The 20,848-nt window shown below is 32.4% G+C and overlaps 2 protein-coding genes across 2 annotated transcripts in view; both read left to right on the top strand.

Annotated features, from left to right (window-relative positions):
* The window catches only part of LOC107058020 (uncharacterized), a 4,221-nt gene extending 2,541 nt beyond the window's left edge, over positions 1–1,680 (top strand). Inside the window, exons 4-5 of the mRNA XM_015303278.1 lie at positions 750–818; positions 1,193–1,680. Coding sequence (XP_015158764.1) covers positions 750–818; positions 1,193–1,495 — 372 coding nt within the window. The 3' untranslated portion in view covers positions 1,496–1,680. The remainder of the gene's footprint in view (positions 1–749; positions 819–1,192) is intronic.
* A 9,477-nt stretch (positions 1,681–11,157) lies between these two features.
* LOC102580254 (mitogen-activated protein kinase-binding protein 1) lies at positions 11,158–19,541 on the top strand. The gene is made up of 17 exons (XM_006362999.2): positions 11,158–11,269; positions 11,365–11,583; positions 13,193–13,301; positions 13,428–13,802; positions 13,882–13,937; positions 14,107–14,350; positions 14,428–14,483; positions 14,650–14,899; positions 15,095–15,258; positions 15,430–15,569; positions 15,647–15,748; positions 16,005–16,137; positions 16,303–16,383; positions 16,460–16,621; positions 17,196–17,537; positions 17,917–18,288; positions 18,913–19,541. Exons 1-16 carry the CDS (start codon positions 11,228–11,230, stop codon positions 18,217–18,219), a joined length of 2,778 nt encoding a protein of 925 aa, XP_006363061.1. The 5' UTR covers positions 11,158–11,227; the 3' UTR covers positions 18,220–18,288; positions 18,913–19,541.
* The last annotated feature ends 1,307 nt before the right edge of the window (positions 19,542–20,848 follow it).

The following is a 20,848-nucleotide window of genomic DNA, read 5'->3' as shown; positions in this document are numbered from 1 at the left end:
TTTATCAATAGTTTAGCCAATTTTTAGATATAAGTGTATCCAAATTGCTTAAAAGCTGCACAGCTAGATTGTTTTGGCATGATAAATGATGTTGTTTGTCCTGAAATTTAATATGAATTTGGTATATTACCCATTGTTATGCCAACTTAATTTTTTATTTTTTTATTCACATGTAAAAATTCACAGTCCATAGTAGCCTCTTTCTCGATGTAGTTGTCAGTTGTAACTTTGCTTTCTGTTCTTTGAGCTACTTTACTGCACTTGAAGAGAAAATTCAGTAAAAATGTGGCTTAGATACTTAAAGTCGGGGGAATTCAAAACTGCAGTAAGATGAATTCCTCATTAATGTGTTTTGATGGATTTTATGGTCAACTTGGTGGCTATGTTATATGAATTTTGTTGGACATCAGTGAAATTAGCTGCTGACTGTTTTGTGTGTACTTGATGAGTTGTATCCACGTTACATAGACTCTTTCACTTTCAATGCAGCATCAGTGTTGAATTAATTTGACAGCAAAATATTCTAATTTACAATTAAATATTAAGCATAAAGAAAATGGTACTCAATAGGAAATGATTAAATAAACATTCAAGAATCTTTACATAAGATTCTTTAAAAGAAAGGAAATATGAGCTGGATACATTGGAATATATATATGTTTATGACTGCTAACTTGCTCAATCTTGGATTTTTTATGTTTCTTCTTTTCTTGTATTAGAGATTGTACCTTTGACATTTAAGTTTACAGGTACTTGGAGAAGAAAGGAAAGGAAAGAAATTGAAGAGATGGCATGCAGGGAACATTGAGCATTATCAGGTACATCGAACTTAATTTTGATTTTTTTTCTCGAAAACACTTTCAACTGGAAGGATTAGCTATTAGAGTTACCCTATTTTCACAACCCGTTCTCCTATGTGGAAAGTCCAGTATTTCTCCCTCTTTAGTTGATTTAATTTTCCAGTTGGATATGCAGTTGAATTATAATGTTGAATACTAACATATGTATATGTAGATAAACATAAACTATAATTTGCTTATATGACAAGGGAGACTTTTTTTGAACATGAAGAATTCTTTGTAAGATAAGTTATTTGTTTTTCATAGAGTGCAAGTTTCGGTATATAAATAGCAAACAATCTCCATTTTTAACACATCTTATTCATTTATCTGAAACTTATGCAAAAATGCAGATTTCAATCAATAGTTATCGCCTTCAGGGAATTAAAAAATCGGCTCAGAGATTTGTTCCTATACCATTTGCCCCTGATGGTTTAACTGAAGAATTTTATGATCTGCATGCTTATAACCCTGCTGAAAGTAAGTTCATTATGAAACTTCAAGTTCATCCAGAACGAATGAGCCAAGAAGATAGTCACAGATTTGATTTGCTTATCAGGTACTATTATAAATTTCTATTTCTACTAAATTTTAAAAAATGTAATGAAGATGTACGTGTTCAGTTTGAAATAAGCTATAAGATAGTCATGTTATGACTTATTCAGTTTATTACTTAATTGATGTAAACTGGTGAAACTTTTACTAGGAACAGACAGAAGACATACAAGGATACATATTAATTAGGCGTCATTTCCATGATCACATTCATATTTATCAGCTCCGTTGACTCCTCAAAGTCAAAGTGAAATTCTTGAAGAAAGCTTACAAGGTCACAAGGAATGACTGGTATATAAACTCTTCCCTTTAAAATTTTCGATAATTGTTTTATTAAAGACATTGAAGCTTTCCTATAATTCTTAATCTTCATAAGTGGATTAACTGTTTTCTCTGTACACTTAAACTACAGGCAAAATTGCTTACCTGAGCCAGCTTAGAAGATGAACACATGCTTCTGGTGTGCGAATTCATGCCCAGAGGAAGTTTGGAAAATCATCTATTCAGAAGTAAGTATAGTTCGTGTGAAAGCATAACTGCATATTTCATGCAAAAAGGGATCCACAATATGATATGTAGATTCATGGGGACCCAATTCCTTTTTCTAAACCATGTATAAGAAATTTATTTTACTATGAACTTAGTTCATTATAGAAATCCATAAACTTGAAATCTTGAATCCACATCTAATTTGAGGACATCCACTAATATCATCCCTATAATGTTATTGAGTTAACCTTTGCGTACTTCACATTTTCTATTTTTTGAAAAATGAAAATTCTTTCTATTATGAATAGTGATTTGATGAAGTCTCGACATAAGAGAATCAACTGTAAATTATATTCTCTGTTTTTTCGTTGTTATAACATTTTCAGTTCTAATAGCTTCATAAACAAGTCGCCACTGGGTTCTCTATAGTAGTATTTGATTTGAGTAATGTCAACACAATATTGTTCATTATAGAAATCCATAAACTTGAAATCTTGAATCCACATCTAATTTGAGGACATCCACTAATATCATCCCTATAATGTTATTGAGTTAACCTTTGCTACATCTTGAACAGAGGAGTGCTTATTTCCAACCACTATCATAGAATCTCCGAATGAAGGTTACTCTCGAGGCAACTAAAGGACTGACATATCTCCACAGCCCAGAAGCTAAAATTATATATCAGGATTTCAAATCATCTAACATTTTGCTTGCTGCTGTATGTAAAACTACTTTAAAATTTAGTCTTCTACAAGTTTTAACAATATTTCTGTTGTCCTCTTATAATATGTCCATCCAACATTTCAAAAGAAATTAAGTGAGGAACTACAAAAATAAGGAACTACATATTCCAAAATCTTGATTCATATTAAAATATTCTAATGAAATACATCAGGTCTTCAAAGGGTTAAAAAATTCACAATAAAACAAAAACATAAAATAAAAAGAATAAATAATATAATAACAAAAAAAAAAGGTGAAGAATACCCTTTAAACATTGGCTTCCTTGAAAATGTAGCACATCACTTTCCTCTATTTTTATCACAAGAAACCTCAAGCTCCTACAACTCAAAAGAAATTAAGTGAGGAACTCCAAAATTATGAGAATTTTATGGAAATTAATGGAAGGTTAAAAGGTTTGTAACCGATTTTCAATTGTAATGACTAATAAGTATAACTCAATTAATAAAAAATAAAGGCCATTGAAATTTATCAAAATTTACGAGAAAGGAGACATGAGTGTACTTCTACTATGAGAAGACTGTTTTAACTTGTTTTTGTTTTTATTTGTTGCTTATTTTGTATTTTTATAGAACATACAAAGTTTATTATGTTTGTGCAGTTTATATGTCATAGGACTGAATAGTAAGAGCTACAACTCTGAAGCAGTATAGTTTGTTTGGTTATTTTGGGTTTAGGTTCTTTGTTTGTATGAGATTGTCAATCTCCTACTTTGACATTGTGAAATTGTACAGGTCTATGTCATGATTGAGAAAGAACTAATAGCAAATAAATGGTTACGACATGAAGATGGAAGCAAAAGTTAATAGTATGATACATGCTATGTGATCTTTTATGATTTTCTAATTTATGTTGATTGTTTCGCTTTTGCAACAGTTTCTTAATGGTTTGTTACTACCTTCAACTCAAAAGTTTCTTACCAATGTACTTCACATTTTCTATTTTTTGAAAAATGAAAATTCTTTCTATTATGAATAGTGATTTGATGAAGTCTCGACATAAGAGAATCAACTGTAAATTATATTCTCTGTTTTTTCGTTGTTATAACATTTTCAGTTCTAATAGCTTCATAAACAAGTCGCCACTGGGTTCTCTATAGTAGTATTTGATTTGAGTAATGTCAACACAATATTAAAAAAATAAGTTTATATTGGTAACAATTAAGATTTGCTTAATTTTGCTTTTTCAAGTTTTTGGTCAAAACTTTGATTTGCACAACTCTTATGCAGGGAAGACATTTGAATGGATGAAAGTTCCTTTGCATCAACTATAGAAGATATATTTAGTTTTTGAGCTCTTGTTATTTAACTGGAACTACAATGATGGTAAAATTCCTTTTATATATGTTTTTATGCATTATGCAATGACAGTTAGAATCAAAGCTCAAATTTTCCTTTTCGGCATTTTAAATAAAAAAAATTGTAAGTTCCAACAATTCAAAAGAAATTAAGTGAGGAACTACAAAAATAAGGAACTACATATTCCAAAATCTTGATTCATATTAAAATATTCTAATGAAATACATCAGGTCTTCAAAGGGTTAAAAAATTCACAATAAAACAAAAACATAAAATAAAAAGAATAAATAATATAATAACAAAAAAAAAGGTGAAGAATACCCTTTAAACATTGGCTTCCTTGAAAATGTAGCACATCACTTTCCTCTATTTTTATCACAAGAAACCTCAAGCTCCTACAACTCAAAAGAAATTAAGTGAGGAACTCCAAAATTATGAGAATTTTATGGAAATTAATGGAAGGTTAAAAGGTTTGTAACCGATTTTCAATTGTAATGACTAATAAGTATAACTCAATTAATAAAAAATAAAGGCCATTGAAATTTATCAAAATTTACGAGAAAGGAGACATGAGTGTACTTCTACTATGAGAAGACTGTTTTAACTTGTTTTTGTTTTTATTTGTTGCTTATTTTGTATTTTTATAGAACATACAAAGTTTATTATGTTTGTGCAGTTTATATGTCATAGGACTGAATAGTAAGAGCTACAACTCTGAAGCAGTATAGTTTGTTTGGTTATTTTGGGTTTAGGTTCTTTGTTTGTATGAGATTGTCAATCTCCTACTTTGACATTGTGAAATTGTACAGGTCTATGTCATGATTGAGAAAGAACTAATAGCAAATAAATGGTTACGACATGAAGATGGAAGCAAAAGTTAATAGTATGATACATGCTATGTGATCTTTTATGATTTTCTAATTTATGTTGATTGTTTCGCTTTTGCAAGAGTTTCTTAATGGTTTGTTACTAGATCAAAAGCTGATTTATGCGGGTAGAAGGTGAATTTGACTCTGCCGTGCTGCTTTTATTTGATATTTTTTTCTCCGGTAAAGAGATGAAACAATGTAGTGTTTCTGTTGAACTTGATTTTCTAAGTTCAATTTTATAAGTTATTATAGGTGTAGTTTTGTTTTGGATATGTGCAATGACTATATTACTTGGGAAGGCATTCTCCAGTGTAATTAAGTACTTATGCGACCTACTTTTACATTAACGTAGTTGTGGCTTTATGTTTTCTTTTCGATAACTTCCCCATTTTTTACATCAAATGACTACAAAGTAGCTATTACTTTTAAATATTAAATGTTGGGCCCGTGCTCAGCACGGGCCATGCCCCTCTAGTTACTAGCTAGACAATAGATCACGTAGTAAAATTATTTTAGTATGATTGTATCGTTATTATTTATTTCCTTTTTGAAGTTTTGAGTAAATGGGTCTTCACCCTTTTGAAAGAGTGATATACTACTAGTCAAACGATCGATCATCATATAATTAATTAATTTAATGTAATTGTGTTGTTATTATTTATTTCCCTTGAATTTCTAAGTGAATGCATCCCTTTTGAAAGAGTGAATTATATTACCAGTCAAACGATCGAATCACGATATAGTAAAATTAGTTTAAAACGATTATGTCGTTATTATTTATTATTTAAAATATATATTTTATGTTTATTGTATTTTTAATAATACTTTTATTATATGTCCTAATTTATAAATTTATTTTTTAAATTATTAACATATAATATTATATAACGATGAAAATGATACAATTTACCTAAGTAATTTATTTTTAAAGAATTTGCTAAGGGCAGATCCCTCACCAACCATTTTAGGTGGGTTATACTTGGAAACCACCTTCCATAGTCAACAAGTTGAGTCCAAATACTACTCCTTTCTGATTTAGCATGAAATTTAAAAAAGTAATAAATTTTTAGATTTTATAATTCAAAATATAATTTTTTAAAAATGTATTAAAATATTTTTTAATTTTATCCCTAATTTTAAATATGTCATGTAGAAAGTTGAAATTAAAAAATTACTAACTAAGAAAATGATCATTCTTTTTTAAATAAACTAAAAAGAAAAGTAGGTCAAATAAATTGAGGCGGAGAGAATAATATGCTTTTAGGGCTTGTTGATCATGACATAATTAAATTATTCCAAAATTAATTATTCTAGAATTGTTATCTTATTTTTGTGGAATAAAAATAATATCATATTTTCAAATAATTATTTTTGAAATACTTTATCACAATCAGATATGAAATAAACTTATCGTAAAATTAATTCCCAAATTAATGAACATGATCTATCAACCCAAAATTACCATGATATATGGTCAAATAGTGGGTTCACAAAATATAGTTTATAAGCAAAAAATAGTAGCACTATCCATATATGACCAAAAAAAAGTAAACAATAAGGAAAATTCATATCTAAGACTAATATTAAAACACTTGTGCTTTTCACATTACAATATCCTCATTATAGTACAATTTATAGATTTCAACCTTGAATTCAAAGTCTGATTCATTGTGCTGTTTAATTAGCTAAAATGAAAGTAGTTGGGCAAGTATTTCTTATTTATATTTGGCTTAATATATAATTAACCTTTTAAGATAATCTGTATATTTCATATAAATACTTGAACTAATCCATATTTCAATTAAATATCTCAGCTTCTAATAAAATATTTCAATTATACTTTCAATTTAAATTTTGAATTTCTTTTTACATATGTTTTAATTTATCTATTATGTAGTTAAGTTAACCACATAAATTATGTCATTTTTTTTAGTTAGACGTTTTCCCTCAATAAGACATAAAACCACAGACTTTTTACTTAAGATTGATGCGTATAATTAAAGAAGATCACAATTAACTATCTAATAAACGGATGAAAACATGCATAAAAGATTTTTCAAATTTGAATCAAAAGTGTTTAATCAGAACACGTTATTGAGAATTGAGGTATTCAATCGAAACATAGTTTAATTTGAATATCTAAATGAAATATTGTGATTTAAGTTTATATTTTATTAGATTGTTAATAAAATAATCTTGAGTAATGATGGGGAGTAAGTAGTAACTTTCTGTTTTTTTCTTTTAAACATTTTTCTGCAAGATTAATTTCTTTTGATATTGCCGGCAATGATTAGTTTAAATAATTTAATCTAATTATGTTCTCCCAAAAAAAAAAAAAGAATGACAACATGTTGACACGTGTCTTATCTAACATTAATGCTGAAAAATATAGACAAATTGTTACCAAGTAGAATTCACCTAACACCAAACAGGAAAAACACACATGAATTGACATGTACCACATGTTTAATTGGAGTTTATGTTATGTTATTAATATAATAAATTTTTCTTATGTTAAATTAAGAGAGAATGACATATAAGTATAGTCTACACAATAGGTCAATAATTTTGCAAAGTTGTAATTCAAAACAATTGGTCAAGATTCAAAGTCAGACTTTGATAACAAAATGCAAGTGGTGCACGCCAAGTTTATTTGGGTAAGGAAAAATAGATTTTTAAGATAATTCATTATTGTTGACAAATTCAAATAAATGGATTTAACTTTTAAATATGATTTTGTGACAAATTTAGAGTGGATATTGTTTAAACTTGTTAGAAATAGTTTAAAAAGACTGTTTAACCAAATTGAAGTCGTTTGATGGAAATTTGAACTGATTTTAAAAAAGATTTGCAGTTGAAAATCATAGAAGTTTGTCTATAGATGTGTAAACACTACTACAACTACAATAACTTAATGTAATATCACAAGTGAAGTCTAGGTGGGTAATGTGTGCGTTTACTCCTAGGGGTATAACTTTTTTAAATGAAATCGGTTACTCCTAGGGGTATAAATTGATTCGGTTTAGTTAAGTTCGATCGATTTTTCATATTCTTTTAACACCCCTACCCTACAAGATAGAAAGATTAGTTTTGATAAGTCCTCAACGCAAGTGTGACAACGCATATAAAAGATGGAGCAATTATTATAACAAAACAATATATGATAATAGAAGAGCCACAAACAGTAAATAGTAACATAGATGAATAAGAAAAAACTCCCAAAGTCAATATATAGTACAACTACCGGTATGAAAAACTAAATGATATAACCCTCAACTACCTAACTCTTTACTCTTATCTATATCCTCCATAAACTTCTATCTAAGGGTATGTCCTCGATAAGTTGGAGATGTGTCATGTCTTGTCTAATCACATTTCCCCAACACTTCTTCGGCCTACTTCTACCTCTACTATAACCATCCATAACCAACCTTTCACACCTCCGTATTGGTGCATCTCTTCTTCACATGTCCAAATAATCTAAGTCTCATTTCCTGCATCTTATCCTCCATCAAGACCACTCTTATCTTGTCCCAGACATCCTCATTTCTATTCTTATCTCTTTTAGTGCATACGTCAACACACCCACCTCAACATCCACATTTCCACAACTTTCAACTTTTGAACGTTGTTCTTGATCGGTCAGTATTCAGCTACATACAACATACTAGTCTAACCAATGCTCTGTAGAACTATTCTTAAGTCTTGATAACACATTCTTATCACATAAGACTTCGGATGCGGGTCTCCATTTCATCCACTCTGCACCAATGCAATGTGTGACATCCTCGTTAATTTTCTCATATGGGATGTGTAAACACTTTTAACAATATTATACACCATTACATAAAAATTGTCTTCCGTCTTTTTTCTTGAGCCTCTTCTAAAATTTAACTCAAATCACTTCAAATATAAGTATTAAAAAAATTGAAGCTTCGAACGACCTTCAATGGTAAGACTTCTACTCTTCAAATTTTTAATCAACCATACTAAAATTAAAGGAGATCGATTTAAGTTCAGTTAGTCAAGTAGAGAGGTATTTTTAACTTTTAAGATTGTCAATAGTCCGTGTCAAGTTAAAAATTGTTCTCAATTCGAGTTTGAATCTTCAAAGAAACCACAACATGACCTTCTATGAAGGTTCCATTGTACTCTATTCTTAAGGTTTCACTAATTATGAAAGATTTTAGATTAGAAGTGAATCAAGCAACAATGACACACAAATTTGAGGTGAAAAATAATTTATTGCCTCCCAACTATTGTATATTAAAAATTGTTCAATAAACCACTATAGTATCCGTTCATACAAGATTCTAATAAAAAAAAAAGAATAAGAAAAAAAAGAGTAGGTCCTTAATTAAGGATGCAAAATCAAATACGAATAGTAATTTTGTAACAATAGGGACATAATTTTTTCAATTCAAATCGATAGATATATTGTGACGTTCTAGTGAGAAATAAAAAAAGAATTCAACAAATTAGGAAATCAGTTTTATATCAACCTCATAAACAAAAAAAAAGTAGTCAATTGTCAAATAAATTAAGTTCAGGTACCTTTTAAACTACTTGCTAATCAGATTTTTTCAGGATGTTAGGATGATTAAGTAGTAGTTGTTGAGTGTTGAACTGTATTACTTACTACTTGGTATGAGATTATTATATTATATATAGAGAGACATGTGAGCCACATAATTTTTTAATGAATAATTAACATGGTTTGTTGAAACCACTCACTTAAATAATTCATATGAAAATATAATTCGTCATGTTAAGATATAAAATTTGAGAGAGATACGCAGTACGTGTTTGTGTTGGTAAAATAAAGGTAAAAGTACAATAATAGAATAATAATTTATTTATTGACAAAATAATAGCAGTGGGTAAATAAAATATTATCATGACAAAGGGAAAAAAAGTTTAAATATGTTACTAAACTTTTGAGAAAAGATTTATTTTCATCACCCATTAAAGGTCGATTTATATGTGGTACGCAGTGTTCATTCGTGCCATTGTTTATTAATAGAAAATGATTTTGGCATATTTTGTATAAAATAACAAACTATTAATTCGAATTAAATGTTATAACCACAGTTTGATTTAATTGTAACCCGTAGCAAACTGTTGCCATTCGCCTCTCTCCCTGAAATTCTCGCTCGCCACTCTCGTTTTCTCACTGGCAGTCTCTCCCTCGCTCTCTCACTTTTATACAAACACAAATGTATAAAATGCGTTTGTGTTTGTATAAAGTGAGAGAAAACTGTATATATACATATCTTTTCATTTGCCTCTCTCCCCAAAGAATCTCGCTCGCCACTCTCACTTTATACAAACACAAATGTATAATTTGCGTTTGTGTTTGTATAAAACGAGAGAAAATTGTATATACAAATACAAATCCATATATTTTCGTCCTATACACTTATAATTATACAAATACAGATCGTCCTCTGCCCAGTTTTCTTTTGTCTTTCTCTCTTTCTCGCTTTATACAAACACAAATTATACAATTGATTCTTTTGTATATGTATACCGAAACAGATTATACAATTGATCTTTTGTATATGTATACCGAAATATATATATTAATAGCCATAGCAAAAATATAAAGTTTATTATGGAGCACAATTATACAAACTATAGCTATAACATACAAATATGATTTTTATGTTTGATAAACCTAAAATTTACTCTAATTTTAACATGTGTTCACCTCACTAATTAAATCAATTAAACTTTAAAAATAACCTAAATTAAAACATACATTCAAATTTAATTTATCTGATCCACATTCCCTTTTTATCCATCCCAACACCTAATCCTTCATTCACTTCTTCACTCGCTCAATCGATGTAAGAGAAGTGCTTGTGTAGTGTGTGAATGACTACATTCGGGGCGATCAATGACATAAGTTATTCATTTTGTGAGAAAATCAGTGGAGAAATATAAAAAAAGAAAGTGAGATTTACATTTAGTATTCATTGACCTTGAAAAACCCTACTATAAAGTTTTGAAGGAAGTCCTTTGAAAATGCCTCAAGGCTAGAAGTGTACTGGTATAACCTACACTATGACGATGAGGAACATGTATGATTGAGTTAAGTCTCGGGTTAAAATAGTGGGAGGAATCTCAGAGCAGTTACCGTTATTTATTTTTTTTCTATTTTGTTCCCATCAAATTAAACAAGTAAAGTTTTGTGAATATTTAACGAAAACTAAAAATATCAAATTTTGACAAATTTAAAGAACCAAAACTATTCAGTATAATTAAGAGGTCATTTCTGTCATTTTCTCGAAAAATCAAACATAACGTACGCCAAAAACATAATCACTTTTTTATTTGAGCTAATTTCCCGCCCCTTCTCACTCAGCCTTTAAGCTACAGATATCAGTGTGTCCCTTTTGATCATCACATCTAGGGTTTAAAATTGAAGAAGATGAAACGGATTCGCAAGCAGAAGAAGACTGAAATTCCGAAGGTATGATCATTATTGTTACAATGTATAGCTTCCGAAATCAATCTGCATGTGTTTTTCTAGCTTAATGTGTCAGTTTCGATTTTGTTTTTTGGCAGCTGATGTTAGAGGAGATTGTCGGTTTCACAACTGAAAATGCGAATGGACTGGCTTCTGGAGTTTCGAATTCGAAATGTGTGTATATTGCAGGCTGTGTTGCGGTGGTTTATGACGTCGATTCATCCACGCAGTCGCATTTGGTTGTGTCCAATCGATTGCCGAAGCCGTTGAGCTGTGTTGCGGTTTCGTGTGACAGACGTTTTATTGCTGCTGGAGAGGTATGTCATCTGTTCTCAACTTGGAGAATTTCTCTATTTGTGGTTTTGTATGAAATTTGAGGATTTCTCTATTTGTGCTTTTGAATGAAACATAAAAATTTGGAGGATTTTTCTAATTGTGCTTTTGTTTTGTACTACATTTTGTAGTCTGAAGAGATTAGAATGACATAGTGATCTAGACGGAAAAAATGCGAGGCTTAAGTAAGCAAATGAGGTTGAACGTTTGTGTTTCTATTTAAGAGTTTAGGTCTAAATGTTGACTAGTGGGAATAAGAAAGGTAGGAGGAGGCATAGTTCCGGAGTCTTCTTTGCATTAGAGGAACTAGTTCAGTTGAATAGACTAGAAGTAGTTTTGACTTTTTAATTTTCTGATATCGCCATCAGTCAATTATATGTAGCTTCAAACATGAAAAAATTGGAGAAATTTATACATTTGTACTATATTGTGTAGTCTGAAGATTATAATGAGGTAGCTCATGGTCAAGGAAGGTATACTGTACCAGTCATTGGATAGTCAAAGCATGATCCTTCAAGAAATTTCACAATGATGAGCCAGTGCCATAAGGATTAACTTCATGGTTTTATAATTAGTCTTCTTTTTGAAAAATAAAAAAGGATTAACTTCATGGCGGTTGGCACCGAGACTGATGGTGATGAGGTGTTGAAGGTTTAAGTGGGTCCATATCCTTGTTGTATAGTTCAAATGCATGTCAATTGAGGCTTATAAGGTCTTACTTGATTTTGTAAGGATGTCACATCATGGGCTTATGCTGACTCTTTGAGAAACAGAACACCAACTTATTGTCTCAATGCAAGATTATGATGTTGCTCTTGATGGCTTAGATTTGTACCCACTAAAACAGTCTTTTAAATTTGCACCAGTAATTCCCCTTGCAGTGCACCCTTGAGGATAGAGTCCGGTCTCTGTGCTGTTTCTTGAGGATGTTGCTCCAGCTTAGGTGGTCGTAGGCTCATAGTTAAGTGTTTATTTTATCCATTAATGCAGTAATTTGGTGAAATAGGAATCATTATGTAGAGATAAAAGGGTTGGATTGGCTATATTCACCTTTGTACCGCTTCTCCAGTTTGTCTTTTCAGCTTCAACAATATGTCTCCTCTGCTTGTTTTGAAGATACAGGTTACACTTTACTAAATATTAAATCAAATTGTATTCTTGTTTTAGTTTTTTGGTGTAAGTCCGAATACATAGGTAGTCATGACACAACCTTAGATGTGTTAGAACTTAGAAACATTGTAAAAAGAGCAAGGCTGATGTAACTATCCATTTTGGTCCAGCACAATTTGTGCTGATGTCTATATATATACAAAAATGTTACCTTTTCAGGAAAAAATATGTCTTTCTGCTTCTATGGCTTGTTAAAGCTGCAACATGGATAAAATTAGCTGTCCTGCTCAAACTTATTAACTATATGCTTGTATAACTGTCTTTCATTTTAGTGGTAAGACCTACTTGTATATGTATAATAGCAGTAAAAGATACATACATAGGCACATATAAAGAGTGCTCTGTTCAACTGGTGTGATTAGCTTTTTTATTTTTACTTTTGTTAAGTCAGTTTTTGCACTTTCTGATGGGTCAATGCTTCAGTCAGGACCTCATCCTGCTGTAGTGATATGGGAAGCAGCAAGTTTGGTTATGAAATATGAATTGAAGAGTCATCAACACGGCGTAGCATGCATTGCCTTTTCACCTGATGGTTTGTTGTAATTAGTCATTGCTCTTTATCTAAGCAACTAGTTTTCTTTGAGATACATGAAATGGGACATAACCCTCAGTGTCTTATGCTTCTTTCCCGTTTTCTTGATTATGTTACTACCTGCAGGCAAACACCTTGCTTCAGTTGGATATCCTCATGATGGATATATTTGCCTCTGGGATTTTCAAAGTCAGACTTTAATTACAAAATGCAAGGGGTGCACACCAAGTTCCACAATTGCATCTGTTAGCTTCTCATCAGATGGAAGATTCTTTATCACTGCAGGAAAGAAGCACCTGAAGTTCTGGAAATTGGGATTATCTACCAGATCTCGTATGATAGGTAGAACAGCATCAGGTGCAATTGGAAAACAAGCTAATCTTGGTCATTATAAAGGATGCTCTTTCATAGCTATTGCGTCTCCTATGTGGAGTGAGAGTAGTCTCCTTGATCATATTCAAACTGGTGAAGCTTCGCATGTTTATGCACTGACAGATGCAGGTTACAAGTTTAACATACATCTGTTATCTTCATGTTGTTGCACGTCCCTGAGCACTTTAATTTCTTCTTTTGTTAATAGGGGTTTTGTGCCATCTTAACTCAGAGATGACTATTGCAAATTCTGTTGAGTTACAGGTATATATTGTTACTTGCACATTAACACTCAATTACACTGAAGAAAGCTTTGAAAGAAATCCTGTACTTCCTGAAATTTCTGATATTAAGTGCTATAAACTGGTATGTACTACCTTTTCAAATATAAGGCCCTCTAGTCTTCTCATAGTTTTTGTACTTGGGACTTCAGGTTGAGAAAGGCTTTGGACTATCTGTATCCAGAAAGTTGGTTGCTTGTGCATGCAATAATGGACAAGTTAAACTTTTTTCTGCGAACACTCTTGCATATGCTGGAAGCTTATACTATCCTGAAACCAGACACAGTAAAGAAAGTGTTGCAGACTGCCATGTAATGATTGGAAAAAATGGACATGAGCAGTTGCAGAGTCTACCTAATGCAATTGCTTGTCAATTTTCAACATTGCAAAAACTTGGTAAGTAACTAGCTATTTTCAGTAGAAGGAATAAATTTCTAAATTCATCAATTTTGATGGTAACTTCTCCTTTACAGTTGTGATATATGATGACCGCAGCCTTTTCATATGGGATGTTCAGGATGTTGACAAGGTGTTTCTCTGAAACTCTTAGTTCTTTCCGAACCATGGCTTTCTTATTTCCTTTAGTTTGACATAAGCCATGATGGATCATGCTCTTTTGGGATGGAACTCAACTTTGCGACTATATGGCATATGTAAGACTGATAATCATGATAGCCCCGTGATATATTTTCCAGGCCAGCAGGTGCTCTGTGCTAGTTTCACATAGTGCTTGCATATGGGACATCAAGAATTTCTCATGTGAACACATGCATGACCCCTCCAAAGCATGCGTTGCTAAAGGATGTTCTGGTGGAGTTTCCTTTGCAACATGCTCAGCTGATGGCAGTATCAGGTTGTGGGATCTTGAACTACAATCAAGTAGCTTGCCTCTTCAAACAGAAGACAAATCTATGAGTACCTTTTCAGCAGGCTCTACACATTTAGGTGTGCCATCTTTCCTCAAGATACCAAAAAGTGCTCTATCTATACTTGAATCTTTGCTTAAGTTTGCCTCAAATATATTAGCAAAGATCAAGTATAAAATAATATATTACGTTATAAAAAAAGGTTTGCCTCAAATATCTCTATTATAAATGCCATTCATGTTGTTAATACTCTGTTTTTTTTGTATATAAACAGAGAGGACTGGTGTTTTTGAACGTGATTCTCTGGTATCAGGCTTTGCCTCTACAGGTTATCGTTCAATGGCAGTCAGTTCAGATGGAATGTATCTGGGAGCTGGTGATTTCCTGGGAAACCTTCATATATTCAACCTACACACAACTGATTATATGTGCATCCAGGTAGACCTGTATAGCTTTAGAGTGCAGTTAACTGAAGCGGTTTGCTTCTTCTAATGAGCTGATCGGGTGAAGTTTTTTTGGTTGAAATCGTATCTTGCTTATAATTCTTTTCCAAGTGTATACTCCATGGCCATGTAAACCAAATTACACCTGCTATCCTTACATTTGTAGGGTGCTCATGATGGCGAAATTCTATCACTGAGTTTCAGTTTACAAAGCATTGATGCTCCTGCTGGTACGTGTCCACACAGCCATTATTTTCTTGCCTCGGGGGGAAAGGATGGCATGATTCATCTCTATGATGTTCAAAGGTTTGCCTTTGGTCTTTTGAGTTTGTTCAACAAGTTAAATAGTCATTTATAACTAACTTGACTAACTCCCATTTCAGGAACTTTGACCTCATCGGAAGTTTTCGTGATCATTCTGCTCCTGTGACCTGCGTGAAATGTGCTTGCAGTGGCACTAAGATTATAAGTTGCAACGCGGATAGGTTAGAGTAGACTTTGAAAGGAACTAGTAAATTTTGATGAAATTGATATGTTTGAAGCATAAGCATCTTGACACACATACTCTTTTCCTCTACACCCATAAGCTTCTTAACATTTAACATGATTTTGAAACTTATGCTTGAGGAATGACTTAATTTTAGTACATTGCACGACTTCACTTTTGAGGACCAAAATCATTCTATGCAGCTGCTTCTGCATGATATGTCATGTCCCTTTACTCTTGTGTTTGCCTGACAGGTCTCTGGTTTTCTGTGATGTTTCTATGATCGATTCAGCAAACAAAATATCTTGCTATAATCGAGTCTTACCGGGAGTTGTATATGACATGGCAGTTGATGGTTCCACAGAGATTGCTGTCACTGTGGGGCAGGTAAATTGTGAATTGCAGTGCTTGCTTCCTTTATTCTTTCTGAAAGAATTCAGATAGCTAATGATTAAATAAGGCTGTTGTTATTTCTTCTAGTGATAACATGTCAGAACATTTAATAACTTAGACTACGTCAAATTGTAGACTTAAGAGTGTTTTTTGTCTTAGGATAAGAAGATTAACACATTCAGCATTCCTTCTGGGAAGTTAATCAGGTCATTTAAGCATATTGGAGGGGATCCTATCAAGGTACATAAATACTGACAAACCATTGAATAGGTATCATCTAGTTGATTTTATGTTAGACCTACATCACTTTTTACAGGTATCTGTGGATCCCAGCTCTAGTTATCTGGTTTGCTCAGACTCTTTTAAGATTCTCTGTTTATATGACATTATGGCTGGGGATATGGTCGCACAAGCAGTGGGGCATGGTGATGTTATAACTGGTGTCATCTTTTTACCTGACTGCAAGCATCTCGTTTCTGTGAGTACATCCTATGGACATTTTCCTGATTTAGTGTTCTGCTAGCTGAACTATGATCTTTCTAATTAGAAGTTTCATAGTTGGTTCCCATCAGGCAACCAGTATAGTGAGAACTAACCTATAATGAACTCCAAACTTGGGCATAACTTAGATGACTCTTCCATTTCCAAGTTAGCTCTTGCTTCCTGGTTGATTTATCTGGGTGACTCCAATATAGATTGGCACGGGGTAAACAAGAAAATAAGGAAAACATGTAAAGGATTTAGAATAGAACTAACCTTAATATATAAACTAGAACAAGTAAAAGTAGTCTCTCTCCATGTGTCCTTAAGTCCATGCTCATGATGGTAATGGTTGGAAGAATACTCCAAAGTCCATGATGGCTACCTTGGGTGCCATCACAGTGAGGGAGTGGTGCAAAACATTTGAATTCATTTTACTTCGACTTAATGAACCATGCTAGATCTGCTACAAACTTCCCCCATCTACAAGGATTTTCTCTATATTTCCTGTTTTACACTAGTTTATTTAGCTTTTTTCCCCCAATTTTAACATTGATTTCTGGTGAGTTCAGGTAAGTAGTGATGGTTGTATCTTTGTTTGGAAAGTCCCTGGTTCTTTATCATTAAGGATGCTGAGGAAAATTAAGGAAAATGCTTGTCCGCTATCCCCAGCAAAATTTGCTGCTCCAGCAACTTCAGGTCAAATCAAACTTCATGTGGTTAATCATCACCAACCAGAAGGCATATCTATGACCCCAAAACTCTTCCAAGTAAATCAGAGAGTACTATGTCGAGAAATGAGTTCACCAGCGACAGCATTTAAATTCAGTATTTCAAGACTCCCAAAGTGGGCACAAGCTAAAGTTACTAACCTTCATTCCTTGATGACTGACCCTAATTCTTCATCCTCCAAGGTATCTCAAGATATAGTAGTAAAACTGCTAATTGCTTGTCATAACTTTCTAGTGTAGATACTTTACGGGATTATGTTCTTTTCCATACATTTATTTTCTTTTATGTCAATAAAAGGATAATTTGTGTATCAAGCAGAATCTGTCTCATTTAAACAATTTCTGAGAAATTCTTTCTTGTTTGCGCTTTATTCTTCCATGTGCCAATAAATGTTAATTCTTTCCTTTGATTTTGATGTACACAATAGACATAGTGGCTCATCCAAAGCTAACTGAGGAAACATGTAGGACCCAACAGTCAAAGGATCAATGTCCAGTTTGTGGAGGCAATACTACGTACAATTCCCTTGCTTTCACTGAGATATTTTCTGTACCTTTGCAGACTGGAAAAACTGGATCAACCGATACGCAGCGACCAGCTTGTGAAACTGTCCATGTGTATGAAGAGGCAATACATAATTTGGATGCTGCTGCTGAGAAAGCAATGCAGTTATTTTCTAAATTAGCAAATCAGCATGCGAGAATAGAGAAATCAAGGGAGCATGAAAATCAGCTATTGGCTAAGGCAGCAGAAATGCTTGTGCCAATAGCAAATAAAATCCATGCCACTGCCAAATTGGCACAATCTGCCAACACTGGTTCCAATGGGAATGCCAAAATGGATATTTCAACCAATGAAATTTGAGGTTATTAGATAAAACTGATCCACAACAACTAGTCAAGCTGAAGGGTTGCCACTAGCTTGTTAACTCAGGTAATATGACTTGATCCTTCTTCTCAGCAGTGACAAAGATCTATTTCCTTACCGTCAATTTCTAACATTTAGACAACAACTATGCTAACTGTCAAACTAGTTACTCTCTCAATTACATTTTATGTGATACTCTTTCTTTTCTTGTGAGTTCCATAAGAATGACATATTCCTATATTTAAATACAATTCAACTTTAAACTTCCCATTTTCTAACCACAAAAATGCATGGCAGGCTAATAACACAACTTTCAAAAGTTTGTCTTTCTTTGTAAATTGTCCCCAACCAAATAGGTTCACTAAATTTGCATTGAGCTAATCCTTCTCTCTCAAGTTGTAAATGTAATTTGATTTGAATAAATGCTTGGTGCTAGCATCACTTTTGAAACATCCTACTTGGTACCAGAGCTGGATAATGGAAACCCTTGAATTAGCATGTAGCACAATACCTATTTTTTAGATATGTAAAGAACAAATGTTATTAGTTGATTGTATACGAGGTTTTCACTTAGCATACCATGTACTACTTCATATAATGTGCTTTTCCATCTAAATATCAGCACTTTTGGAAGCTTTACCGTTTGTTCATGCTACATGAACTGCACATAACACTTTGCCTTGCTTTCAGATTTGGAGAACACAAACCCATCTCAAGGTGGCATTGCTTCTCATGGCTATCTTAACACAGGATAATCTTCAAAGAAGTTTTATTTTGTGCTGTAGATGGCATTTATGTGGAAACTGTCAGCCATCCACTTCTTTATTCATTGCAATGTGACTGCTCAACTTTGGGAAATATTCTGAACATGCTGGTTTGAAGTGGGTAATGCCTAAGACTACAACCAAATTACTTCACTGCTGGAATAAAAACAAAGAGGAAGAGATAATGCGGGAAGAGAGGAACCTAAGATGTTTCAAAGATAGCAAATTCTACTCAACAGATCAAATCTAATTGTACATTCATCTTTTCCCTACAAGACTAGGTAGGTAAGGTCTGTGTACATCATATTCTCCTATGACCCCATTTGCGGGATTACATGTATGTTATTGTTGTTGTTCACTTGTACATAGAAGTGTCACAATTAACCCAAACCCACTCATTTGACTCGCCCAAACCTATCCTATATTTGAAGGGTTGGGCATGGAATAAAATTCGGATGGGTTGATTTTGGACAACTCGTTTCAACCCATCAATGTGTGCAAACCCAACCTGTATTCTCCACGTTGATGCATTTCATATAATGTTTTATTGATTGATTTCAGTTTGTCTTGTCCAATTTAATCCATTCTGATTACTGAGTTTCTTCCCCTTGTATTTCTGGTTGTTAATTCATCTTCTGTTTCATGTACTCTAATTTGGTTTTTGATCGTATTTTGTTTATCCAATTTAATGCTTTAAAATTTATGGGTTTTATTTGTTTCTAAAAGCTAAGTGCATAAAGTGCTTCACCAACTACAATAGGCTAACGGTGTCTTATAGTATTTGCATACTTATTGATTTGTCAGTAATGTGGTTTGAATGTGTAAGATATATAGATATAATGCTTAATAAGCTAGAATATAAGATTTATTTGTATAAATTTATAACTTGTAACTTGTTTTGAGAATATTTGATTCAGAAAGTTTATTGATATCTCCAAAAAGAAAGAAAAGTAGAGTCAAGTTGGGCGGACCTATATTTTAGTTTATCTTGACCCAACTCATTTTTTATTTCAATCTATTTTAATATGCTCAAATTCATTCCAAATTGCCAATTTGATACCCTTAGTGCTGCATTTATAATGTTATCTTTTATGACTGTCCACACTGAAACCATGGAAGGATCTTCCTTAAACCTACAAATGAACCTAATACATTATAGATTTGGCGACTATTTTTAGTTTATATTCAAATTAACTCTTCAAGTATTTTATTTATTTGTTTGTTAATGTTTGATAGAGTATGATATGACATTTATGGATTGACCATTGGAACTGGTAGAATCTCATCAAAACTTTGGAAATTTTTATCCATGTTAGCAGTCACTGCACTGCTTGAGCTAAGTATTAGGAATGGGGATTGTGGGACTTGCTTGAGAATTTTTTTGGGAACAAATTAGCCCAACTCTTTTAAAAATATCAGATACTTTTGAAAAATATTTTTTTTTTCTTAAAAATTGAGAATTCATTCCAAGAGTGTCAAAAATAGAACTGGAGTAAAGTCACAATAAGCATATAGTTAAACTGTTAAGTACGGTTTGGACTACCTCTTTTTTGTTAAAACTATAGCTTATCGAATATTTTAATCTGGAAATTGTTTGAAGGAATTTGAAAATGGTATATGTGGTATCTTTTTTCTTTTCTCTAATTATTTCATTTTTTTTCCAAGCCTCTTTTTTTTTTTTTTGTATAAATTATAGGAACCACATATTATAAGTACTAAATAACATCCTATCCCTTCTAGTTTTCTATTTACCAAAAATCCCTTAAAAATGATGTTTGCGGGAGATACATAGCGTTGTGCAGGGGATACATGCGAGATACATAGCGTTGTGCAGGGGATACATGCGAGATACATAGCGTTGT

This window comes from Solanum tuberosum, unplaced genomic scaffold, assembly GCF_000226075.1.
Source record: "Solanum tuberosum cultivar DM 1-3 516 R44 unplaced genomic scaffold, SolTub_3.0 scf00409, whole genome shotgun sequence".
Taxonomy (NCBI): Eukaryota; Viridiplantae; Streptophyta; class Magnoliopsida; order Solanales; family Solanaceae; genus Solanum; species Solanum tuberosum.
This window is presented reverse-complemented; position numbering and strand designations above follow the sequence as displayed.